Below are 20,789 nucleotides of genomic sequence, written 5' to 3'. Positions count from 1 at the left end.
TTGTCCCAGAGTTTTTGGGTCTAATTGCGAAATTTGCGGGCCAAAATTGCGCTCACATCAGTGGCCACGGTTGCTTTGGAAGATGTCCGGTTCGATAGACTCGCGTCTATTGCGAGAGAAAATTGCCAATATGCCATAGGCAAATCCTTGAGCATTTCTCAAAGGGATCAATTCAGCTATAGATTACATGGAATTGAAAGAGGCACATTTGTGGGAACAAAATTCAAGTTACTCCAAATAGGCTTTTGTAAACCGCAATGCCCTTGCACAAGGCAAAATGTAGGGGAGAGGGACGCTAATAATAGGAAAAGACATAACCCCATCTTGAAAGGACTCTTTTTTGTTGATTAAAATATTTTGAGTTAATACCACGAAAAACCCTAAATTGGTACACGTGTAATAAATTTACCCTCAGTTTGTTTTCGTTAAATTTTACTGTCAAATTGCTTTATTAAATGACACACGGCAGTTGACTGATGTGCTAGTTTTCTGTTTTACCCTTTGTTTGTCACAGGTGTAACAGTTTGTGATTTTTTTTGTATTAATTCAATTTAACGAAAACTAACGGAGGGTAAATTTGTCATAAATATACCAGTTTGGGATTTTTAGTGGTCAAAATATTAATTTTTGGTAAATTTATCACGGGTGTACCAGTTTGGGGTTTTTTGTAGTCAAAAAATTCATTTGGAATAAAATTATTGCAGGTGTACCAATTTGTGGTTTTTTATGGTATTAACCCAAATATTTTTTTTTGACCCGTCTACTTTTCATGCCCCAAACTCTGAAAAATCCGGAAATTCTTTTACTCTAAAGTTATTTCGATCGCAACAAATCGTAGCCTTTGTGTTTACATTGGTTAAGTGGATTCGTGAAACATCAGGGACCGAACTGAATAAAAAAAAATGTAAAACGACATTGCATGTGTAGAACCTCTTTGCATGAACGAGGATAGATTTCCTCTTTTTCCCCCCTCCACAGACGCATGTGGTGTTGTTACCACCATAAATGTTCATGCACTTATGTTGTTCGAGAAAAGTTTTGAACCAAGTGGGATTTGAAGTGAAGTCATGTCGAGAGAGATGGGAACAAAACCAGCCACCGATGTCACCTTCTTGGGAAAGTTGCTTTATTGGATGGAGACAAGACAGCTCTCGTTTCCACTAATTATGGTTAATCCTAACGGGAAAAAATCTTGCCATTGGAATTTGACTTTTAATTTTTAAGCAACATTTTCTTTATGCACTGATGTAGGAAGATATAATTTATGTTTCCTTCAAAATTTTTGACACATAAATAAAAAATCTTAAGGCCAAAGTGAGCTGGCTCAGTTAGTAAGGTTCGAATTCACCGCACACCATACCCAGATTTGAATCTCACTGCCAGCAATCTCTTTTAGTAGGCGATTTGTAAATCCACTATAGACCTTCTAAGTCTATGGTATGCCTTGACCTTGGCATTGGGTAACCTCCCCTTGTCCTTAACTTTTTCATACGAGAAAAGACTTAGGTTTTCTAAGATTACAAAAGAATTTTAAACAACTTGGCATGTTAATATTCATGTATTTTTAGGTTTCGGGTATTCAACTTTATACAAAAAATCAGAACTAAATTGTCATGATAAGAAAAAAACAAAACAAAACAAAACAAAATTGACAAATAAAAAATTTGACGAAGTTAGAAATTTGGCCTAATACCCTAAAAAATCTTAAATTTTAGATCCAATATCAATTCTACCTTTAAAATTTTTTTGTTTCATTAAAAACCTCAAACTTTAGGTCCAGTCTCAATTCTACCCTAAACTTTTTTTTGTCTCGTAAAAACTACCAAAGTTAACTTGAGTCTCAAATTTGCCGCCGTTAACCCTCCGTCCAAAATTTCTCTGGACAATTGAGAGATGAAAAACTCTTGAGCGAGATGTTTGAGCGTCCCGAGCTGAGTGTCTTAAGCACCAATTCTCCGACCGGCACGAGAGATTGAAGAGTGAGCGCAAAATCGAAGATCCCCAAGTGAGATGGAAGAAAGATTATCTTTAGAGCAAGAGTAAATAAAGAAAACAAATTCTAATTGTTCTAGTTTTTACTCAAATTTCATATCCAATAAGATGTCATTTAGGTCAACATAGAAATTCATCTCCAAAAGGTGTTTTCTTAGACATGAAATTTGGGAAAATAGAGCAATGCCATGGAAATGTCATATCATTAAGGACAATTTTGGACCGAGGATTAATGATGGCAAATATGGGATTAATGTTTTTTCACGAAACAAAAAAAAAGTTTAGGGTAGAATTGAGATTAGACTTAAAATTGGTGATTTTTTATGAGATAAAAAAATTTATAGTAGAATTGGTACCGGACCAAAAGTAGAGAGTTTTTTACGAGACGAAAAAAGTTTAGGATATAATCGGGACTAGAGTTAAAGTTTGGGGATTTTTTAGGGTATTAGGCCGTAGAAATTTCAAAAGGAGGGGGAAATTCTCAACATACTCAGCTTAATATTGTTATCGTTCCATGTGGAAAAGCACACCGACACTACATATTATAAAAAGTTTAATGAAAAGTATTTTCGTGTGTGTGACCGGAAAAATGAATACCGATGAATTGTGAGAATATATTGGGTTAATGAAGTCTCTTAATGTTATTTTATGAAGTTTCAATCTCGTTCAGACATATTAAAAATTAATTACTACATTAGAATTTCATTTACAATAAGAAAAATTAAATTCATTAAATGCCCCAAGTTTTTACTTGTATTAACCATAAGAATTATAACGATCGATAAATTTTCCTCTATAATCATTTAATGCAAAAGGTAATAAAAAGAATGATTGACGGATTCGCATATAAAAAATTCCAAAAATAATTAAAACGAAAAAAACATGACCATAGCATTCCTTCGCCGGGCCATTCAATGAATGGAATCTTAAAATGACAAAAAAAAGGGGGCAAAAGCCACAAAAAAAACCCTAAACTATGCCCACGAGATATTTACAATAAACTTTTTTTCGTGACATAAAAAATTCTCAAACTTGTACTTGTGCAACACATATATCTTCCGTCAAAGTTCTGCCCATGAGAACCGTTAAAAATCTGCCAACATGGACGCCAGAAAGCAAACGGTGTTGATATGGCCCCCCACATGCGACGATGTTTTAGCTGAAAAAATCAACCAACAGAACTTTAACGGAGGGTAAATATATCACGTAAATACAAATTTAGGTATTTATGTCACGAGAAAAAGTTTAGGGTAAATGTGTCACGGTGGACACAGTAAGTAAATGTGTCGCGGTGAGTATAATTTCGGTTTTCTTTTGTGGCTTTTTCTTATAAAAAAAAAAAAGAAAGAAAGAAGAGAAGGATTGGAAACGTGAAGATGGAGACAAGAAAAGAGGGACCGAGCCCCCCCTCCCTCCTGACCGGAAGAGCATTGAAAAGTAATGTCAATCTGTAACGAGCACCCGACCGATTCGAAAGCAACTCATGCCGGTCCAAACGCTACGCACCATCTCGTTTCTTAGCTTCGGGCTTCGTGCCCCTCACGTGTTTCCGGCCAAGTACAAGTTTCCCCCCCGCCCCCCCCTTTTCCCCCAAATTATTGTTTCCCACCCCCAAATTATTCACTCCAAATCAATTTCGCCTAAACAAAACCGCCCAATCGGTGCGCGGCACGGCACGACACATTTATCTCCCGGCTAAATTTCCATCTCGTAACACATTGCAAGGTAAAATCTTTGACCCGGAAAAATTCCAATCTCTTGCCCGCCACCCAAATCTAATTCCGTCAGCAGTTTGGAAATATTCAGATTGAGGGTACTAATTTAAGATTTTTTATGGGATGAAATGGCTTGTATCGGTTTGAAATTCTTTGTAAGGCGAAATCTAATTCAAGATTAACGCAGCACGAATGTACCATTTCAGATATTGTAATATTTAATGGTATAGATTTGAAAAAGAAGAAGGAGAAGAAAAAATTACAGAGCCCCACATTGTCATTGAACTGCTCGAAGCCCCTATAATTCCTCGTGTACTGTCGCAACGAAAATTTTTCAAAATCTTTTTGCTGACATTTCATTTGTTTTTGGTGCCTCGTGGGGCGCGCTTGGCTTTTTGGGTTCTGTATCTTGTCCGATCTCGGCAAGACTGCAAACTGCAGGGCAGGGCGGGAGGGGGGGTAAAAAGAAGCCATTGATTATTGTCCACGGAGTCAAACAAGGCGCTAGAAGCCTAGAAAGCTTGCCCCTATCGAAAAGGTAAGAAAATAAATAAATTATTTTAAAAAACATGGGGTGGGAAAAAGTTGGTCATGATGATGCGGTTGGATGCAAAATGTCAAAACGCTAGGTTGCATTCTCGTGGGGAATTGAGGGTTCCTCTCCTTTTTATTTTTATTTTTCTGGGTATTTTTTAATTTGATCGAATTCAACTTTAATTTCCCATTTTTACAAGCTCCTCCTCCTCCTCCTTGACCAATTTCTGCGTTTTTGTTCCTCGTTGGTGTCCTCTAGTTCGCAGCTCGAACGTGCTGTGTTGGGTGGTGCGCAGCGTTTTTGCATTCGGTCGTGTAATGGGGAGGCTGCTTTTGGTTCTGGACATTGCCTGCCTGAGCTCTTTCCCCTTTGGTGTCTATTCGATTCTGCTCTTTCTCTAGGGAAGGACTTGAAGGAGAAAGGGCATCTTTTTCGAGCCTTTGAGGTGGATGAAAATTTGAAAAGTCAAAAAGGAAATTCTCATTTATGATGAACTATAACCCCCTCTTTTCTCCTAAGTCAAAAAATTCATTTATTGCTTGGATTTTGACCCACGTCCATTTTTGGATAGAGTTTCCACCCTTTCGTTCTCCCCACAAGCGACTGATGTGGGCATTACCATGTTTAGATACATATTCTCTTGTTACAAAAAGAAAAAAAGAAATCCTCTGGGAGATTATCTAAATTGTCATTTATAGTGAAAAAAATCAAAGTGCAATTTGGCCATGTTAGCTTAGAGCGAGCCTCTCTAGAACGGAGACTTCAAATACTTAGATGGACTGGGAGTAAGTGTACAAGACTGTTCAATTTGTGGAGCTCACATGGATTCTAATTTTATTGAATAGTGTTTTAGATGTCTCATTGCAGCTAATGCCTAGTCCATATAAGTTAACGGGCGGGAATCATCCTTGCCAAATATGGGATCATTATCATCATCATTGGAAACTATGTTGTTAGACGAAAAGCTACACCAATGGTCATCAAAACTTGGGATTTTTCTTTTAATTCGCATGGAAAAACATAAACATGACAAAAGGGTTACCACGATCTGCCAACGGGTTAAAACCAAAAGAAATGTCGCATTCAGTCCAAACTTAGTACAACCGGCGATGAATCGACAAAACTCTCTATCGCGAAATTTGATTAATCCAACAAAAAATCATGCCCGAGCATTCTGAATTCACACGTCTCGCTATCAATCTCGAGATGAACTCCCAAGTCCCCCCTCCCCAAACAACAAGACCCGGAGACTTTCGACATCGTTGAAGCTGTCATGGCCTGCACGCACGACTTTTTTCTAACCTCGTCCAGGATTAATTAGCGAATAACGTTAATCACCCACGTAATGCCCGTGATCATTGGCCAAAAATGTCACAATTTGTCTTTAATGAATAAATTAGGGCTACGTTGTAGGAATGTCGAAGTTCCTCGCGACTATCGATGCAAGCTGAAACAACGCATCGTGAGCGCTGTTTGGTCTCGGAACCATAAGCATGAAGTACGTTCCTCTTTTTTGCATGTAGTTTATTCTATAAATTAAGAAAAAATTATTTAATTATTGGCCTTTTCTCATGTGTGGAAATGTGCCCCACCCTTAGGCCTAGATCTAGAAAAGGTTTCGGCCGTTTAAGTCAAAATGCGTGTAAATTTAGATTAATGGTACGAAGGTAATGCAACGTAATTTAAGCACTGTGCCACTCGAGGAGACGTAATTATTCGTGCAACGTTACACATTATAAAATAGAAAAATTTGCTATAATTCGATTAATTATAATTAGTATTTGATGCATGAAATTGAAGGAAGATAATTAGATTGGGGAGAAAGTATCGTACTTTTAGAAAAAAAGAGAGAGATGAAGTACCATTCCCAAACTTTTCTATCCCTATGATATCATAGTTGACCTTCGATGGACTTTCTCGAGTAATGATAGCTTCAAAAAGGGTTCGATACGTGCAATAATAACTAGAATAATTGCGACATCTTCTCTTTGCCTTTGAATGTAGTTAAGCTATGATTTGTTCAATTCTGATTAAATCTATTATCAATTAGAGATTATTGTGGGAAGTTTTCGAGTAAATCAGGACATGAATTTCGATAATTGCAACTTTTGGTTACGATGTCGAGTAATGGGTCCTTGATAATCAATTCTATGCCTATCTCAGGAGCCATATAGATTTTTTCGAAAGAAACTCAAACTTTGGATAATTCTTGTTATAAAAAGAAAATTCAATGCAGGAAAAGGATGCGTATCCAACTTGCGTGACTTCAATTCTTGAACGACATCCTTGATGAAAACGGAAAATCTCATTAAACTTCGAAAACCATTTTACACCATCAGTCGGAACTTCATCAAGTTGGTAGCGATAAATGTATTTAAAAAAAAAAAAAAGAATAACGTACACCTATCTCTATCCAAGGTAAACGCCAGTTCAGCCTGATTTCGAGTAGTTCGGGCCGGTTCTCGGTTCTTTTGCACACTCCCTAATTACTTCTTTGAAATGCTAAAAGAAAATTAATCGATTTTCATTTATTAATATACCATATGCCATACTCCCTTCGCCCATGGATTTTGATTCTTTCGATGGATCGAGGAAGCTTAAGCCAAATATCCAAACATTGGGTTTTCTTTCAAAACGACCCTATCCGCTAGGAATGATTGAAACAAATTGATTTAGAGACCGATGACATGGACTCCACTCGACTAATGCGCAAGACCACTCGCAATTTTTCTCGCGCCCCTCCATAAAACCGAGTCACAGAAAAGCAAATCTCAGCAATGCCCAACGCGGGTTCTTTCCTTTCGCGACGCATGATTCAATACTGCTCGCGCGGCATCAAAGAGCATACGAGGCGCACGATACGCTCACTAATCTTAACGAAAGCTAATTAATTTGGCACCCTTAATTAAATCGAAATACGGGATTGATCGAAACTGAACAAAGATTAGGGAGGTGGGGGGAGGGCTTTGTTTTTGTCACTTGCGATTCGCAACAATCTGCATGCTCGATGGAAATGTGAAAAAGGAGCCCGGGAGTGCCACTCGAGGATGGCTCGATGGCCATTGCTGCTGAAACTCTGCGTACAAGTCAAGCGCTCGACGACGAATCGCAAAGCCCAACCATCAATTCCCACCATTCCCACCCCCCTCCCGGCACACATCTCCACTCGCCATTGCCAGCCCACCACCACCACCACCACCTCTCTCTCTCTCTCTCTCTCTCTCTTCTCCCTGTCTTTCATACATGAACGTGTTCGCGCTTGTTGCTCCCATAGTCCCATGTCCATTTGATAAATACATTTGATTTGGCCGAGCTGTCTGAAATCTGCCACCACCACCACACCACACCACACCACCCTCCTCTCCTCCCACGCCCCAGTTTCCTCCACCCGAGTGGCGACGCCGCGCTACCCGCCACGGCCACCCTCAACCACCACCTGCTCTCTCTCTCCCCTCTCCCCCTCCTCCTTCCCCTTTTCTTTCCTTTCTTTTTTCCTCGGTCTCTGCGTGGTCGGAACCATCCAAAAGCCATAGCTTCGACCTGCTTCCTCGTTATCTTAATCCTCCCCCCCTAATCAAATCCCCCCGCAACAAAAAGGGTCCTTGAAGGCCGTGTTGGGTCTCTTGCGAAATCGAGAGATCGAGCGAGAGGGAGGGAGAAAAGAGGGTAGTAGAATCCCAACGCTGTGTTTTAAGTATTTGGTTTTTACCTTTTCGTCGAGCACTTGGCGTGCATTCCTTGGTCTTCGCCTCTCCTCTCCCCAATATATTTACACCCGCCACGAGCCCTCCTCCCCTCTGTTCCCCCCCCCTCATTTGGCCGCCCTCGCCCCTTCGTTTCTCTCCCTGTTATGAAGAATTGGTGCTCATGGCTGCTTGCGCTTTGCTGAGCGGTGGCGACAATGGCGGCAGCAACAACGACGACAGCAGCGGCCGCCGCGAGAGCCCGAGCTTCATGAGCTCCTCCAACGTCGGCGGCGCCGGCGACCACCTCCTCGGCACCCTCCACCACCACCACCACCGCCGTCACCAGCAGCAGCAGCAACCGACGCACGAAGAGCAGCGCCGCCTCCTGGAGAGCGGTAACAGGATGGTGAGGAAGAGGATGGCTTCGGAGCTCGAGGTGCAGGCGCCCCCCGCCGCCGCCGATTACCTCAGGCTCTCCCGGCGAAACACCGCCTCCGCCTCGGCCGCCGCCGCCGCCGCCGTCGCCAACGCTTCGCTGATGAGCAACCCTCTATCGGACGCGCACTGCTTCGTGCCCTCGAGAGATATTATCATCCCCAACCACTCCACTATGACCATGCTACCTTCTTCCACGAACTTGACCGTGACGTCAGTCGGGCCAGGGTTTTTATCCCCCACTCCATGCACCAGCATCGCGACGAGGACGACGACGACCACCACCTCGCCTTACGCTGCCGAGGCCGCCCTCCCGCCCCTCCTCCCGTCTCAGCCCCAGCCCCAGCTCCAAACCCCCGCGCTCTGCGTCTTCTCCGGCCTCCCGCTGTTCCCGCCGGAGAAACCCCGCTCCGCCGCCGGTTTCGCGCCGCCTCCTCCGACGGCGATAAACCCTAGCGTCGGCGCCGGGGGCATTCCCATGGAGGACAGCTCAGCGATGGCGTGGGTCGACGGTATCATCAAGGATCTCATCCAGAACTCCACGTCCGTGTCGATCCCTCAGCTCATCCATAACGTGAGGGAGATCATCTACCCTTGCAACCCTAACCTCGCCGCCGTTCTCGAGTACCGGCTACGCTCGCTCATGAAGGAGCCGGTTCCGACGGTGGATTTGCAGTTACAGAGGCAGTATAATAACCAGCATTTCTCTCTCCCCGATTCGATGATCCATCAGAGTCAGTACTTGAACTATGGCCTCGCATCGCTGCCGGCGGCCGTCGGCCAAGAGAGCAGCCGCCGCTTGCAGGAGCACGAGGCGAGCGCTTCGTCGGCGGGGGCTCCGGTTCTGACGTTGAACCAGGTGCAGCAGCAGCAGCAGCCGCCGCCTAATAATCCGCCGCAGCTTCAGCCGCCGGAGCCGCTGCAACAACCGCCACCTCAGCAGCAGCAGCAGCAGCAGCGCAGCGAGGCGGAGAACGAGAAATCGTCCACCTCCGGGGAGACGGCGCCGACTCCGACGGCCACGGCCGCCTCCGCCGCCACGGCCCTGGCCCTGGCGAGGGAGAGGAAGGAGGAGATGCGGAACCAGAAGAAGGACGAGGAAGGCCTGCACCTGCTGACCCTGCTCCTCCAGTGCGCGGAGGCCGTGTCCGCGGACAACCTCGAGGAGGCCAACCGGATGCTGCTGGAGATCTCCGAGCTCTCAACGCCGTACGGCACCTCGGCGCAGCGCGTCGCGGCCTACTTCTCGGAGGCGATCTCGGCCCGGCTCGTGAACTCCTGCCTGGGGATCTACACAACGCTGCCCTCCGTGCCGCACAGCCACAAGATCTCCTCCGCCTTCCAGGTAGGGTTTTTGTCAATTCATGTCGCGTTATCCTATCCGAGATCGTCGTGTCCGTGTTGGGTAAGGTTCGGCCGGTCGTGTTCTCATCGTGTTCTCGTGCTTGTTGCTGCTGCTGCTCTCAGGTCTTCAATGGGATCAGCCCGTTCGTCAAGTTCTCCCACTTCACGGCGAACCAGGCGATCCAGGAGGCGTTCGAGCGCGAGGAGAGGGTCCACATCATCGACCTCGACATCATGCAGGGCCTGCAGTGGCCGGGGCTGTTCCACATACTCGCGTCGCGGCCCGGCGGCCCGCCGCACGTCCGGCTCACGGGGCTGGGCACCTCCGTGGAGGCCCTGGAGGCCACGGGGAAGCGGCTGGCCGACTTCGCCGACAAGCTGGGATTGCCGTTCGAGTTCATCCCGGTGGCGGAGAAGGTCGGGAACTTGGACCCGGAGAGGCTGAACGTGAGCAAGAGGGAGGCCGTGGCGGTTCACATGTTGCAGCACTCGCTCTACGACGTCACGGGTTCTGATGCCAACACGCTTTGGCTTTTGCAGAGGTAAAGGAAAGAAAAGAAGTGTGAACGATCTTTTCACAATCCCAATACCGATTTTTGCTCGTTCTTTGCTTTTGGCGTTCCAAGTTCAAATTTTTATCTTCCCGAGATGTAGTTGAAGAGGTCTAGCAAGTAGGGTAGCTTCTCTTTTCTGCTATCTAGTCGCGGGAGTAACGATGCCATCGCCATTTCATGTGTGCTGTGAAGTGTGTGGTTTTGCCTTTTGACTGTTCACATTTTGGGTTTTGGTTGGTCATCATTTCAGATAGAAGTGGACGTGTGATTTTGATTACCCAGTTGTTTTTTCCCTTTGTTTCTAAAGAAATAAAGGATGGCTGGGCGATGAAAGATTGCACCTTTTCTTGATTCAGTGAAAGGAAAGCAATAGCAAAAGAGAACCCAACTTAGATAGCTGCACCATCTTTTTCCACACAAAAGGAAGTTCCTTTTTGTTCCCATTAGGCACGTCCAAGTCGCTTCCATGGGAGGAGCGAAAATCATTGCCCACTTGGTCCCCGTTTTTCTCCATTGAAGGAGCTGTAAAGTTGTCCTCCACATTTGATTGTCTGATCTTTACATCTCCCTGGGAACACTATTCTCAAATAATGATGGTTAGAAGCGGGTGCATTTGAGGTTCAATGCTCCACATTATTTGGGTTGTAACATGACCATTTAGTCTTTTCCTGTAATCTAGATTGGCCCCGAAGGTGGTCACGGTGGTGGAGCAGGACCTGAGCCACGCGGGGTCGTTCCTCGGTCGCTTCGTGGAGGCGATCCACTACTACTCGGCGCTGTTCGACTCGCTGGGGGCGAGCTATGGGGAGGAGAGCGAGGAGAGGAACGTGGTCGAGCAGCAGCTGCTCTCCAGAGAGATCCGGAACGTGCTCGCGTTCGGCGGACTGTCGAGGAGCGGGGAGGCCAAGTTCACCAGCTGGAGGGAGAAGCTGCAGCAAGCCGGGTTCAGGGGTGTCTCCCTCGCCGGGAACGCCGCGACGCAGGCCACGCTGCTCCTCGGGATGTTCTCCTGCGATGGGTACACGCTGGTGGAGGACAACGGGGCTCTCAGGCTCGGGTGGAAGGACCTGTGCTTGCTCACCGCGTCCGCATGGAGCCCGCTGAATCTGCATGCAGCCTCGGCCGGGCTCATTCGCCATTTCTCTCACTAGGCCAGAGACTTCGCTCGGGGCAAACCACGTCGGCGGCATGGATGTCGACCATGATTACGAGGACTTTCTTCTGGTGGTGATGTGGGAAACTGAACTATCATGGGTTTAGTGAGGATTTTCTAGTTGCTGGGACTATGGTTGAGAATGTGATTTAGGTGAGCCGGGTGATATCATGTGCTAGGAAAATGGGTTGCACCAATACGAGTCCTCTCCTTTTGGCCTTATAAAGATTTTCTACATGCTTGTTACATTTTCTGTCTCCATCGCCTTAAATTTCTTGTCTAGTGAGAAAACTGAGATAATAGTCCATTGTTAAACTTTAGGACATTGTCAAAGAGTTTTGTGACCGGACATTTCTTTTGAAGTTTTATTTATGAGAAAAAGAGGTGATCCCAAGCACTCAAGGAGAGAGGAAAATCAACTTGGTTATCTACATTTCAAACTTTTTTTAGCTTGACTTGATACTTTGATAGTTTTCGATTTCCAGAAAAATGCCCATTTATCTTCTGAAAATGGAGATATCATGTCAATTTGTCTTGCATATGTAAATTTGTCTTTTTATCTCATGATTTAACCCCCGAGTTACTTCAATGAACTTGATGAGCTTTTAATTTAAACAAAAGTTTATCATATGGACATTAGGATTGTCTATATTACTTATAAGTCAAAACCTAATATTACTACCAAATTTGTATTTTGAAAATGTCTACTTTTTTATTTTTTAGCAATTTAGGGGCACGAATGTAAAGGTCCAATGATCTGAAAGCTCAAAAAAAAATTGATCTAAAAGCTCAAGGAACAACGTGCAAGTCTCATGAACTGATTAATCCAAATTGCTATGCAAGTGATCCCGACTTAGAGTAATTTGCATGCAATGAGTGGGATTCGAAGAAATTCAATCAAGTGTGCCTACATCGGAGGATTTGAAAATGTCTTAATTACGTTAACAATTGCGTGCCTTGCTAATTTTGCTGGAATTAGATTTCTGACTTCTGTGGCCCTAATGAAATCTCTTAAATAGTTACATATTGACCACACAAATTAGGGAAATTGCATCGAGACTTTGTAAGTCGAAAACGAAAGCATTGAATAAATATATTCTTTTTGTGAGAAATGAGCACGTCTAAAATGCATGTGATAGCTTCGGGGGAAACATTTTAAGTATATATAGTTCTAATGCATGTCCGTTAGATCATGTGGGTCCGTTAAATCACATGGTCCTGTATGAAAGTCGCATGATCTAAGTGCACCTGGACTAAGTGTTTTTGACATACCCGTTAATCATTCTAGCTTTAGTGGTTGTCATGTCAAATAATTATGTAATATTTGACAAAAGAAAAATAATTTCATGATATATCTTATAGGAGGAGTATGGATGAAATTATAAGTAAGAAAATTGTGCGTCGGGCGTTTTTGCAAATCGCCTGAGATCGAATCATCAGGAACAGTAATTATTGGATCACAAAAGAACAGATCTCGATTGTCCATCGAAAATCTTTGAAATTTTTCTGAGGTACAACATTTTGTATATAAGGTACGACAAAATGTATTAGGGTACGACTTTTTAAGGACGGTGAATGAGTCCCTCGAAAGATCGTAGAAGTCTCCATTATGCAACATATAACTTTTAAAACGGGGTGTCATGTTCGGACATTCTACCCTAATTATTTTGTCGAAGAGGTTATCCACCATTTGTGTCCTTTCCTCAATTTGAATTTCGCATTATGAGATTCCCTCACTTTTGGCTCTCAATTTATGTAGAAACAGACAGACTCTGCATAAACATCTTCTAATGCTGCAGTGCCCAGGAGAAAAAAACAGAAACTATTGTAACGAAACACGACTCTAGTTATTGTCTGCTTCATAGTAATATTAGCTTTACAAATAGAGGACAAATGAAGATAATACTCAATCCCTCTCGTCTACCTCAAAAGTTCTGCTCATGTTGCTGCAGCCTTACCCGTGTGTCATCTCTTATTGCATTGAAGCCAAGTTGACCTTCTTCTTTATTGTTAAGCGAAGAAAAAAGATTGAAAGACTAGGGACATAAACATCTGAATCACAAAGTGCTGAAAATAACTAGTTAAAGATGATGATCTGCTATTTTGGTTCGATCTTCATGGAAACCGTGTACCCGCCGCTGTAGTCGAAGGAGTCGTTGCTCTCGTTGCTGGTATCCAGTTTTGGCGTTGTGTCGCTGTAAGAATGCTTAAATGGTCCCCTCGGTGCCCCGAAGTCCGTGGCGGATGACAAAGTGGAAGTCGAGTTCGTGTTGATTCCGTCGTGCTGCAAGATGCTCTCGATTGTCTTCACCACCTCGCTCATCGTGGGGCGGTCCGAGGCCGACTCCTCGACGCACCTCATGGCCAGCTCCAGGAATATAGCGAAGCCGACGAGATATCCCGAGTTTCTGATCGATGGATCCATCTTTTCTCCCAGGCCATAGTGCTCGTCGTCCCTCGCGTCCATCGCCGTGCACACTTCCCGCACAATGTATTTGCCCTTTTCGATTGGCTGCCTCGCGGTTATCAGCTCGAGCATGACCACGCCGAAGCTGTACACGTCGCTCTTTTCTGTTAGTTGTTGGGTCATGTAGTACTCCGGATCCAGATAGCCCTGCCACAGATTCCCAGTTACGAAGTAGATGTTAGACTTGGAAGTCTTAATGGAAGCTACGGATCATATGATCTCATTTCATCTTACTTGTTAACCCATCCACATCACAAGAAATTTCGAGGCTCTAAAAATTATCTCTGACGGAAGCTTTTATTGTGATTTAGGTACTGATATAGGAACTACACAATTCGAATTCTGGTGATAACTTCAAGAAGATAAAATGAAGATCAAAAGGGAAGCCGCTCGATGAATCATGTTCTGCTGTTTCTTCGCAAACCTAGAGCTAACTAAGCGGCAAGACATACCAGTGTGCCCTTGACTTGAGTTGAAACATGCCCCTTCTCGCTGTCTGATACCTGCTTGCACAAGCCGAAATCAGCAACTTTTGCCATTAGATTTTCGTCCAACAGGATGTTAGTCGACTTGATGTCTCGGTGGATTATAGGAGGATTCGCAAGCTCGTGAAGGTACGCTATCCCCCTAGCGGACCCGAGAGCGATCCGGAGTCGCCTCCTCCAATCAAGGTGAATGCCGGATTTTCCTGCCACACAAGTGAAATGTGCTATGAAAAAGATGTTATATGCAGCAGCGTCTGGAGAGAGTCACGAAATGTATAATGACTCATGAGCCGTTGAGCACAATCTACTTATGTTTTCGAAGCACTTTTGCTTTAAGTTAAGGATCTTGGTGAGACATTGAAATTTACCTGACAAGCTCGCTCTGAGTGTTCCATTAGGCACAAATTCGTAGATCAACATCTGCTCTCTCTGCTCGAAGCAGAAACCCACGAGCCCGACGAGATTTTTGTGATGAACTCTCGATAAGAGCTCGATCTCTGTCTTGAATTCGAGACCGCCCTGCATCGATCCTTGTTGAGCTCTTTTGGTTGCGATCATTTGTCCATTGGGGAGCATTCCCCTGTAGACCTAGAGGAAATGGCAACACAAGAATCAACAATTAGTAGCTATGTGCAGAAACTTCATAGGTTTGTTAACCATTCGATCCAGAGAAAATATCAACTTAATCAGTAAAATCGATGAAAAGCCGCACGAAAGGCGATTGTGAAAGAATCACCTTGCCATAGCCTCCAGAACCGATCTCATTTTTTTCGGAGAAGTTATTGGTGCACTTTTTGAGTTCATCGTAAGAAAACCATCTCGCTCCCTTCAGCTGAGGCGCGCCTCCACTGTGCTTCCCGCTCGGCGCCCATGACGCTGCAAGAGAGACACTGATCTAAGTCAAATGTCCTTCACCAGCGTATGTGAATTCAGTGCGACAATGAAAGCTTTTGTGCAGAAAATTACCGAAGGGTTTGCTCAAGCCGATAGCCTTCTCGGCACGTTGCTTTTGCCGAACCGCGTATGCACCTATTGCAATGACGCCAAGTAGTAGAATTCCACATCCAACTGCGACGCCAACTATTGCCCCAGCACTCATGGATCGTTTATGATCTGAAATAGTGGCCTTTTTTTCGTCAATATATCAATTCTCAATGTCGAGGGTAGAATCAAATTCTTACAGAGTTTATATTCAAGTTACCTTGAAAAGCATAAGGCGAGGCGAGGAAGTAATAAGGACCGAATTGTCCAGGCGGTTTGAAAGTCTGGTTGCTCAAGTCAAATCCCATCCTCAAGATCTCCGACCGGTTGAAATACTTCCCCTTGGCCGGGAAGAGCGCCACCGGAACTTGCAGATAGTCGTTTGTATTGAAGAAAGGATTGTCTATGAAAACCGAACCTGGGGCGAGGTCCAATATAGTCCCGAGGCTCTTTTCTAGTTCCTGAAACAAATTCACATTTATTTCCTTGAAGGAAGGTCCTCTGAAAAATAATGTTCCTTCGTATGGAAAAGCGCAACTGCATCTATGAGGGCTGAGCTTTTGATAGTGTCGACAAGATTTTGCCCTGCAACTCATGGGGGTGGAATAAGATTTCTTGGCTTGCTGCGGCTGACAGTAGATGGTATTCTCAAGACTTGTGTTGCAGACTGGATTGCCTAATAACCTGAAAGCACAGAATCATTAGCATGATTAGTGATCATCGGAGAAAGAGAGAAGGCACGTTCTTGCCCATGACAAAAATATATTTGGATGAACTTTCTCACATCAGTGTATTGCCATATGAAAGAAAATTCTGCGTGACCAGAGAAATCCGGTTATGCTGCAGATCGATGCTCCCGAGTTGTGGGCTAAAGTTGCTGCTCATGTTCAATGTGCCGCTGAGTGCGTTGTTTCTCAATTGTCTGTCCAGTTAGAAAAAAAGGATGATTCTGGTCTCGAAATCGCACTTCCTTTTTCCTACGAAAAATGGTCTAAAACATATGATCTTACATTACTTGAATTGGTGGGTTGCTGAAGATTCCTTCTGGTAGAGTCCCTTGAAGCGATCCGTATTCTACAACCCTGACCAAAATAGCTCTTCAGAGAATTCCCAAAAGATCTTACCACCAGCTTGGGGAAAAAAATTACTGAATATGCTTCGAGTACAAGGAGGACGTACAGAGTGGTAAGCGATGGTAAGGTCCAGAACCACTCTGGAACATCTGTTGGGTCGAAATAATTGTTGCTAAGATCCCTATTTAGTACACAACGTTGACCTTCATCAGCGCAAAAGGAGAGAATAAAACGTGTAGTGTAAAATCAGTACCATCGAGTACATGGGCATTTACTCACACGGAGCTAAGCGATTTCATGTTGCTTAAATCTGGGAAAGAACCATTCAGTCTGTTGTACGCTAAATTCCTGAAAGAGATCACAGCAGCAATTTCACTGGACTTAAAGCTGGCATATCGGAATACATGCTAAGGGATTAATGAAATAGGTACTAACAATTCATTGACGTTCACAAGTTTGCTGATATTTGATGGAACTTCTCCCGAAAAGGAATTCCTGTCAAGACGACTGTCGCATTTGTGGCACCGAGTTCAATGACAGAACAAGAATGGTCACGATAGCTTCGCGTGACTGATAAAAAAGATTCGCCAGAATCCATATAAAGAGATTTTCACTTACAGAACCTCAAGTGTCTGAACAAGTCCTAATGTGGACGGGATTGATCCGTTAAATTGGTTAGAATCGAATAATCTGTGAGAAAGGAAAATTTAACTGCTTATTAAGAGGACGGTGGCGGAGTACGTTAACAATCGAGTATCAACTTACACATCCATCACTTGAGCGAAAAACTTACACATGTAACAGTTTCATTTTCGGGCTGAATAGTCGGTCCGGAATGGAACCCGAGAGCTGATTCTTGTTGAAATGGCTGAAAAACCAAACCAAGAACGAGTGACTTCTTTGCGGTCCATTTCGAAAGAAATTAAATAGATCTCATTCCGATCATACCCAGGCGGACAACCATACATGCTCATACATGTACGCATTAACACGTTTTGCATTTACCTTGAATCTATACTAGCAAATTAATTAGATGAAACTCACAAGTGCTTGGTATTTAGGAGAAGATCCAATCCAGGGGATCCAGGGGTGTCATCCGAGAGTGGTATTGGTCCAGTTAACTGGTTTTCGCCCAAATCGAGCATACCGAGTCGTGACAGTTTCCCCAGAGAAGCAGGAATTTTACCGGTGAACTTATTATTGTTGAGAGCCCTGGCAAGAAGGTTAGCTTGAACGGAGAGAATAAGTCACTTATACACTGAATAACCAAACGAAATTCCCATAATGACAATCCCGAATTCTTACAAGAAGGTCAGCTGAGAGAGCTCGCCAAGCTCATCAGGAATATTGCCGGTGAAGCCACAACCTGCTAAGATTCTGATAGAAGAAATACTAAGCACAGTGCAAAAGTGAAAAAAAGAAAAAAAAACAGAAGAACACAAACTTTTTCGAGATCAAAAAACATTCTCGCGAAGGAGCTATTACAAAGTATTAAGCTTCGATAAATCTCCTAGTCGGGGCGTGAGGGGACCGGTGAGGTCTGTGTTAAAAGACAGATCCCTGGAAATAAGATAGAACCGATTGCGATGAGAAAAAAATAGACATGAGTTGAGATTGAGCCTATCAAGAAATATAGCTCTTCTCTTTGAATTGAAGTGCCTGCTACTAAAATCAGGAAGAACTTCTATCTGATCTTAGTTATGAATCATTCTTTAAAGGCCAGAGGACTTACAAAGATCTTAGCTCCGTCAGGCCTCCTATGTCACCGCTCAATGACCCTTGGATGCTCATAGATGAAAGGCCCCTGAAACCAATAATAGCCGCACGACATTATTGTACATCGATTGATTGTGAGTCATATATGGAGTACAGCGATGGGCATTTCACGGAAAAAGGTGAAGTGAAACTACTGTACTCACAGTGCGGTCACCCTCGAACCGTTGCAGGTCACGCCATCCCAAGGTGTCCCGCAGGGGTCGTCTTTCGCCCAGCTCGGCGGCGTGTTCTGCCATATTCCCCGTAGAGATTGAAGCGCTGCAGCTGATCATGTGACATTTTGAAGCGAAAAAGAGTTTATTGGATGCGCGTGCTTAATTATTTTTCAAAATTACTAAGTCTACATATGTAATATAGCATACTTCCTACATGTTGAAAACTCCCGAGTCCCAAATATCCCCCCTTAGCTTGTTCATTCACAATCACAATCTCACAAATACAGGAATCAGAGCAATAAATCATACACTAACTGGGCCATCTAAATGTATTGGCGTAACAAAGTAACGAATCTTATTGGTCTAACATGCACTCTCAAGAATTTACTTACAGTCACCAGGATCAGTGAAAGAGCAGATGACATGAATCCCAGCAAGTGAGAAAGCCAGGAAGAAGACCAATCTCATCATGATTTCTGTGATTGCCACCAAAAAACCCAAAAAAAGAAGGAGAGCAAAGCTTGGTCTTAGTAGACAACAATCCTCAGCCACTCTAAGTTCATGATATGATCCTCACTGAGAAAGTTATCGGCAAAACTCTCATTTTTGGAGCAAGAAAAGGGTGTGTCTGGGAGTTAAGTTGATTGATATGCTCTTGGAATTGCAAGAAGTGTCTCAAGATCCTCGAAGCTGAGACAAAAGGAAAGACACAGAGAGAGAGGGAGAGGCTTTTGTGGGTGGTTAATCTTGATTAGGGAGGTGTTCTCTTCTTTTGTTTGCCGTGTCTTGGAAGCCAAAGCTCAGTAATCATTGTTATGCTTCAATTCTTCCGCGTTAATGCCTTTGCTTGGTCACTGTCATAAACAATTAAACAATGCGCTCACCGTGTTCTCCGTCCGCCAGCTTTTCCAAAGATGACAAACTACCAGGAAACAAGGATTTTTTAGAGCAGGATACAAGGCACATTTTCAATCCAATGCCTTTGTTTTGTATAGAGGGCACCCGTTATCCCTCGAATTTTTGCGAACCAGAACAGTTTAATCGGTACGGCGACTTGTCATGTGATATCAAGCATTCTTTCTTCCTCAATTTTCACTCGTGCCCGGTCACCCGACTCGACGTTCAATCGTCATTCTAGTAAAAACAAATCAATCCCATGATGTCCCTCCCAGGATTAGTAAGGAAAAACATAAATCTCATGTCTACTTTAAACATGCCCGTTTGATCGTGGCGAAATGGATATGTCAAACATCGATTTTGGAAGAGGGTTTGCCATCGTCAATGGTTACAATACCAATAAGTTGCTCATTAACACATACACCATCGAAGATTTGACGAAAGAAGTGGAACGATGATAAGTACACATCGACTCACGAGATCGATCTACAACGTAACACGTAGGATCAGGTACGATTAATCGTCGAAATGCCACTTGGAGCTTTTACTTATTCCTTTTGGCGCGTAAGACCCATTTGGAGACTACTACGCAGTTTGTAAACTAATTCAATACGAGGGGTCGAGGACTGCAATGGAATGAGTGGGTCGGCGACAAACAAAGAGGTCGATTCCTCTTTTGTCCTGCCTCGTACTCTCTGTTGCTTAGCAGTCACTCTATGCAGTGCCATTCGCTTGTCCTCTTTCCTTTGGTTGATGCACTCGCGAAATTCGATCATTTGAATAATCGCAGGAAGCACAACCCTCCTCATGTTGACAACTAACACTCTTTGGCAGGACAAGCATAATAAGTTTTTATGTGCCGGCCGAAAGCAAGTAATTACCGAAGCTTAAAGGAATAAGTGCACTGGAAGTTTATGTTGGAGTATACTTGGATAGTATGAGGATGTATAGACTTAGAAGACGGAGGGAGAGGATGCGACGAGCCCTTATGATGGAGAATGCGTTTTTCGGTGTTGATTCATAGCACAGTATTTCTCTCTGAATGTCTCAGCGATCGAATCACGTCATTTTGATTCAGTTTTTTCAGCTATGGACTGCATAATCATCATAATTTAGAGATGGAGGGGAGTCAAATCCATCGACACAAACCTCTAATTCAGAAACTACAGAGCTCTAACTCTGTTTTCGAACTCTTCGCCCTCTCGAAATCTCTTTTGTTGTATTTCTGCTAATAACTTCACGCTTGCCGCATTGTTCGAGTTATAAGGGCCTACAATGGCCGGAAAGGATCTTCGCCTCGGATTGGCACATGTATTCTTCACATTAAATGGACGCAATACCTTCACTCGAGGAGATCGCCCCGAGCCCGTCAACATTTCCGAATGACATTGACGTACTTCTTGCGCTCCACAGCTTCCCCACCTGTGTAGATGATTGAACTCCTTTTGATGACTCGTCCCCCTTGTAGAGCCCATAAAGACCGAGAAGATTGACCCAAGAATAGATTTCATGAGACCCTACCCTTCATCTTAGAATTCAAA

The 20,789-nt window shown here is 43.9% G+C and overlaps 2 protein-coding genes across 2 annotated transcripts; one reads left to right on the top strand and one right to left on the bottom strand.

The window, feature by feature from the left end:
- The first annotated feature begins 7,205 nt into the window (after window positions 1-7,205).
- Window positions 7,206-11,795, top strand: LOC115685862 (protein SCARECROW-like). The gene is made up of 3 exons (XM_030610999.2): window positions 7,206-9,708; window positions 9,831-10,249; window positions 10,941-11,795. Exons 1-3 carry the CDS (start codon window positions 8,110-8,112, stop codon window positions 11,410-11,412), a joined length of 2,490 nt encoding a protein of 829 aa, XP_030466859.2. The 5' UTR covers window positions 7,206-8,109; the 3' UTR covers window positions 11,413-11,795.
- A 1,392-nt stretch (window positions 11,796-13,187) lies between these two features.
- Window positions 13,188-18,837, bottom strand: LOC115685797 (leucine-rich repeat receptor protein kinase HPCA1-like). Its single transcript, XM_056315451.1, has 19 exons — window positions 18,744-18,837; window positions 18,340-18,460; window positions 18,153-18,224; window positions 17,906-17,980; window positions 17,726-17,797; window positions 17,465-17,632; window positions 17,214-17,288; window positions 17,039-17,110; window positions 16,856-16,927; window positions 16,700-16,768; window positions 16,527-16,601; window positions 16,358-16,429; window positions 16,132-16,269; window positions 15,568-16,031; window positions 15,333-15,479; window positions 15,103-15,242; window positions 14,735-14,954; window positions 14,334-14,569; window positions 13,188-14,028 (listed from the first exon to the last, which is right to left on the bottom strand). The coding sequence occupies exons 1-19, from the start codon at window positions 18,820-18,822 to the stop codon at window positions 13,513-13,515; spliced, it is 2,883 nt and encodes a 960-aa protein (XP_056171426.1). The 5' UTR covers window positions 18,823-18,837; the 3' UTR covers window positions 13,188-13,512.
- Between the last annotated feature and the right edge of the window lie 1,952 nt (window positions 18,838-20,789).

The sequence above is a fragment of the Syzygium oleosum genome, unplaced genomic scaffold (genome assembly GCF_021117445.2).
Source record: "Syzygium oleosum isolate NSW1041296 unplaced genomic scaffold, Sole_v2.1 Sole_v2.10, whole genome shotgun sequence".
Taxonomy (NCBI): domain Eukaryota; kingdom Viridiplantae; phylum Streptophyta; class Magnoliopsida; order Myrtales; family Myrtaceae; genus Syzygium; species Syzygium oleosum.
Note: the sequence above shows the minus strand (reverse complement) of the source record. Positions and strands in the feature narration are given on the sequence as shown.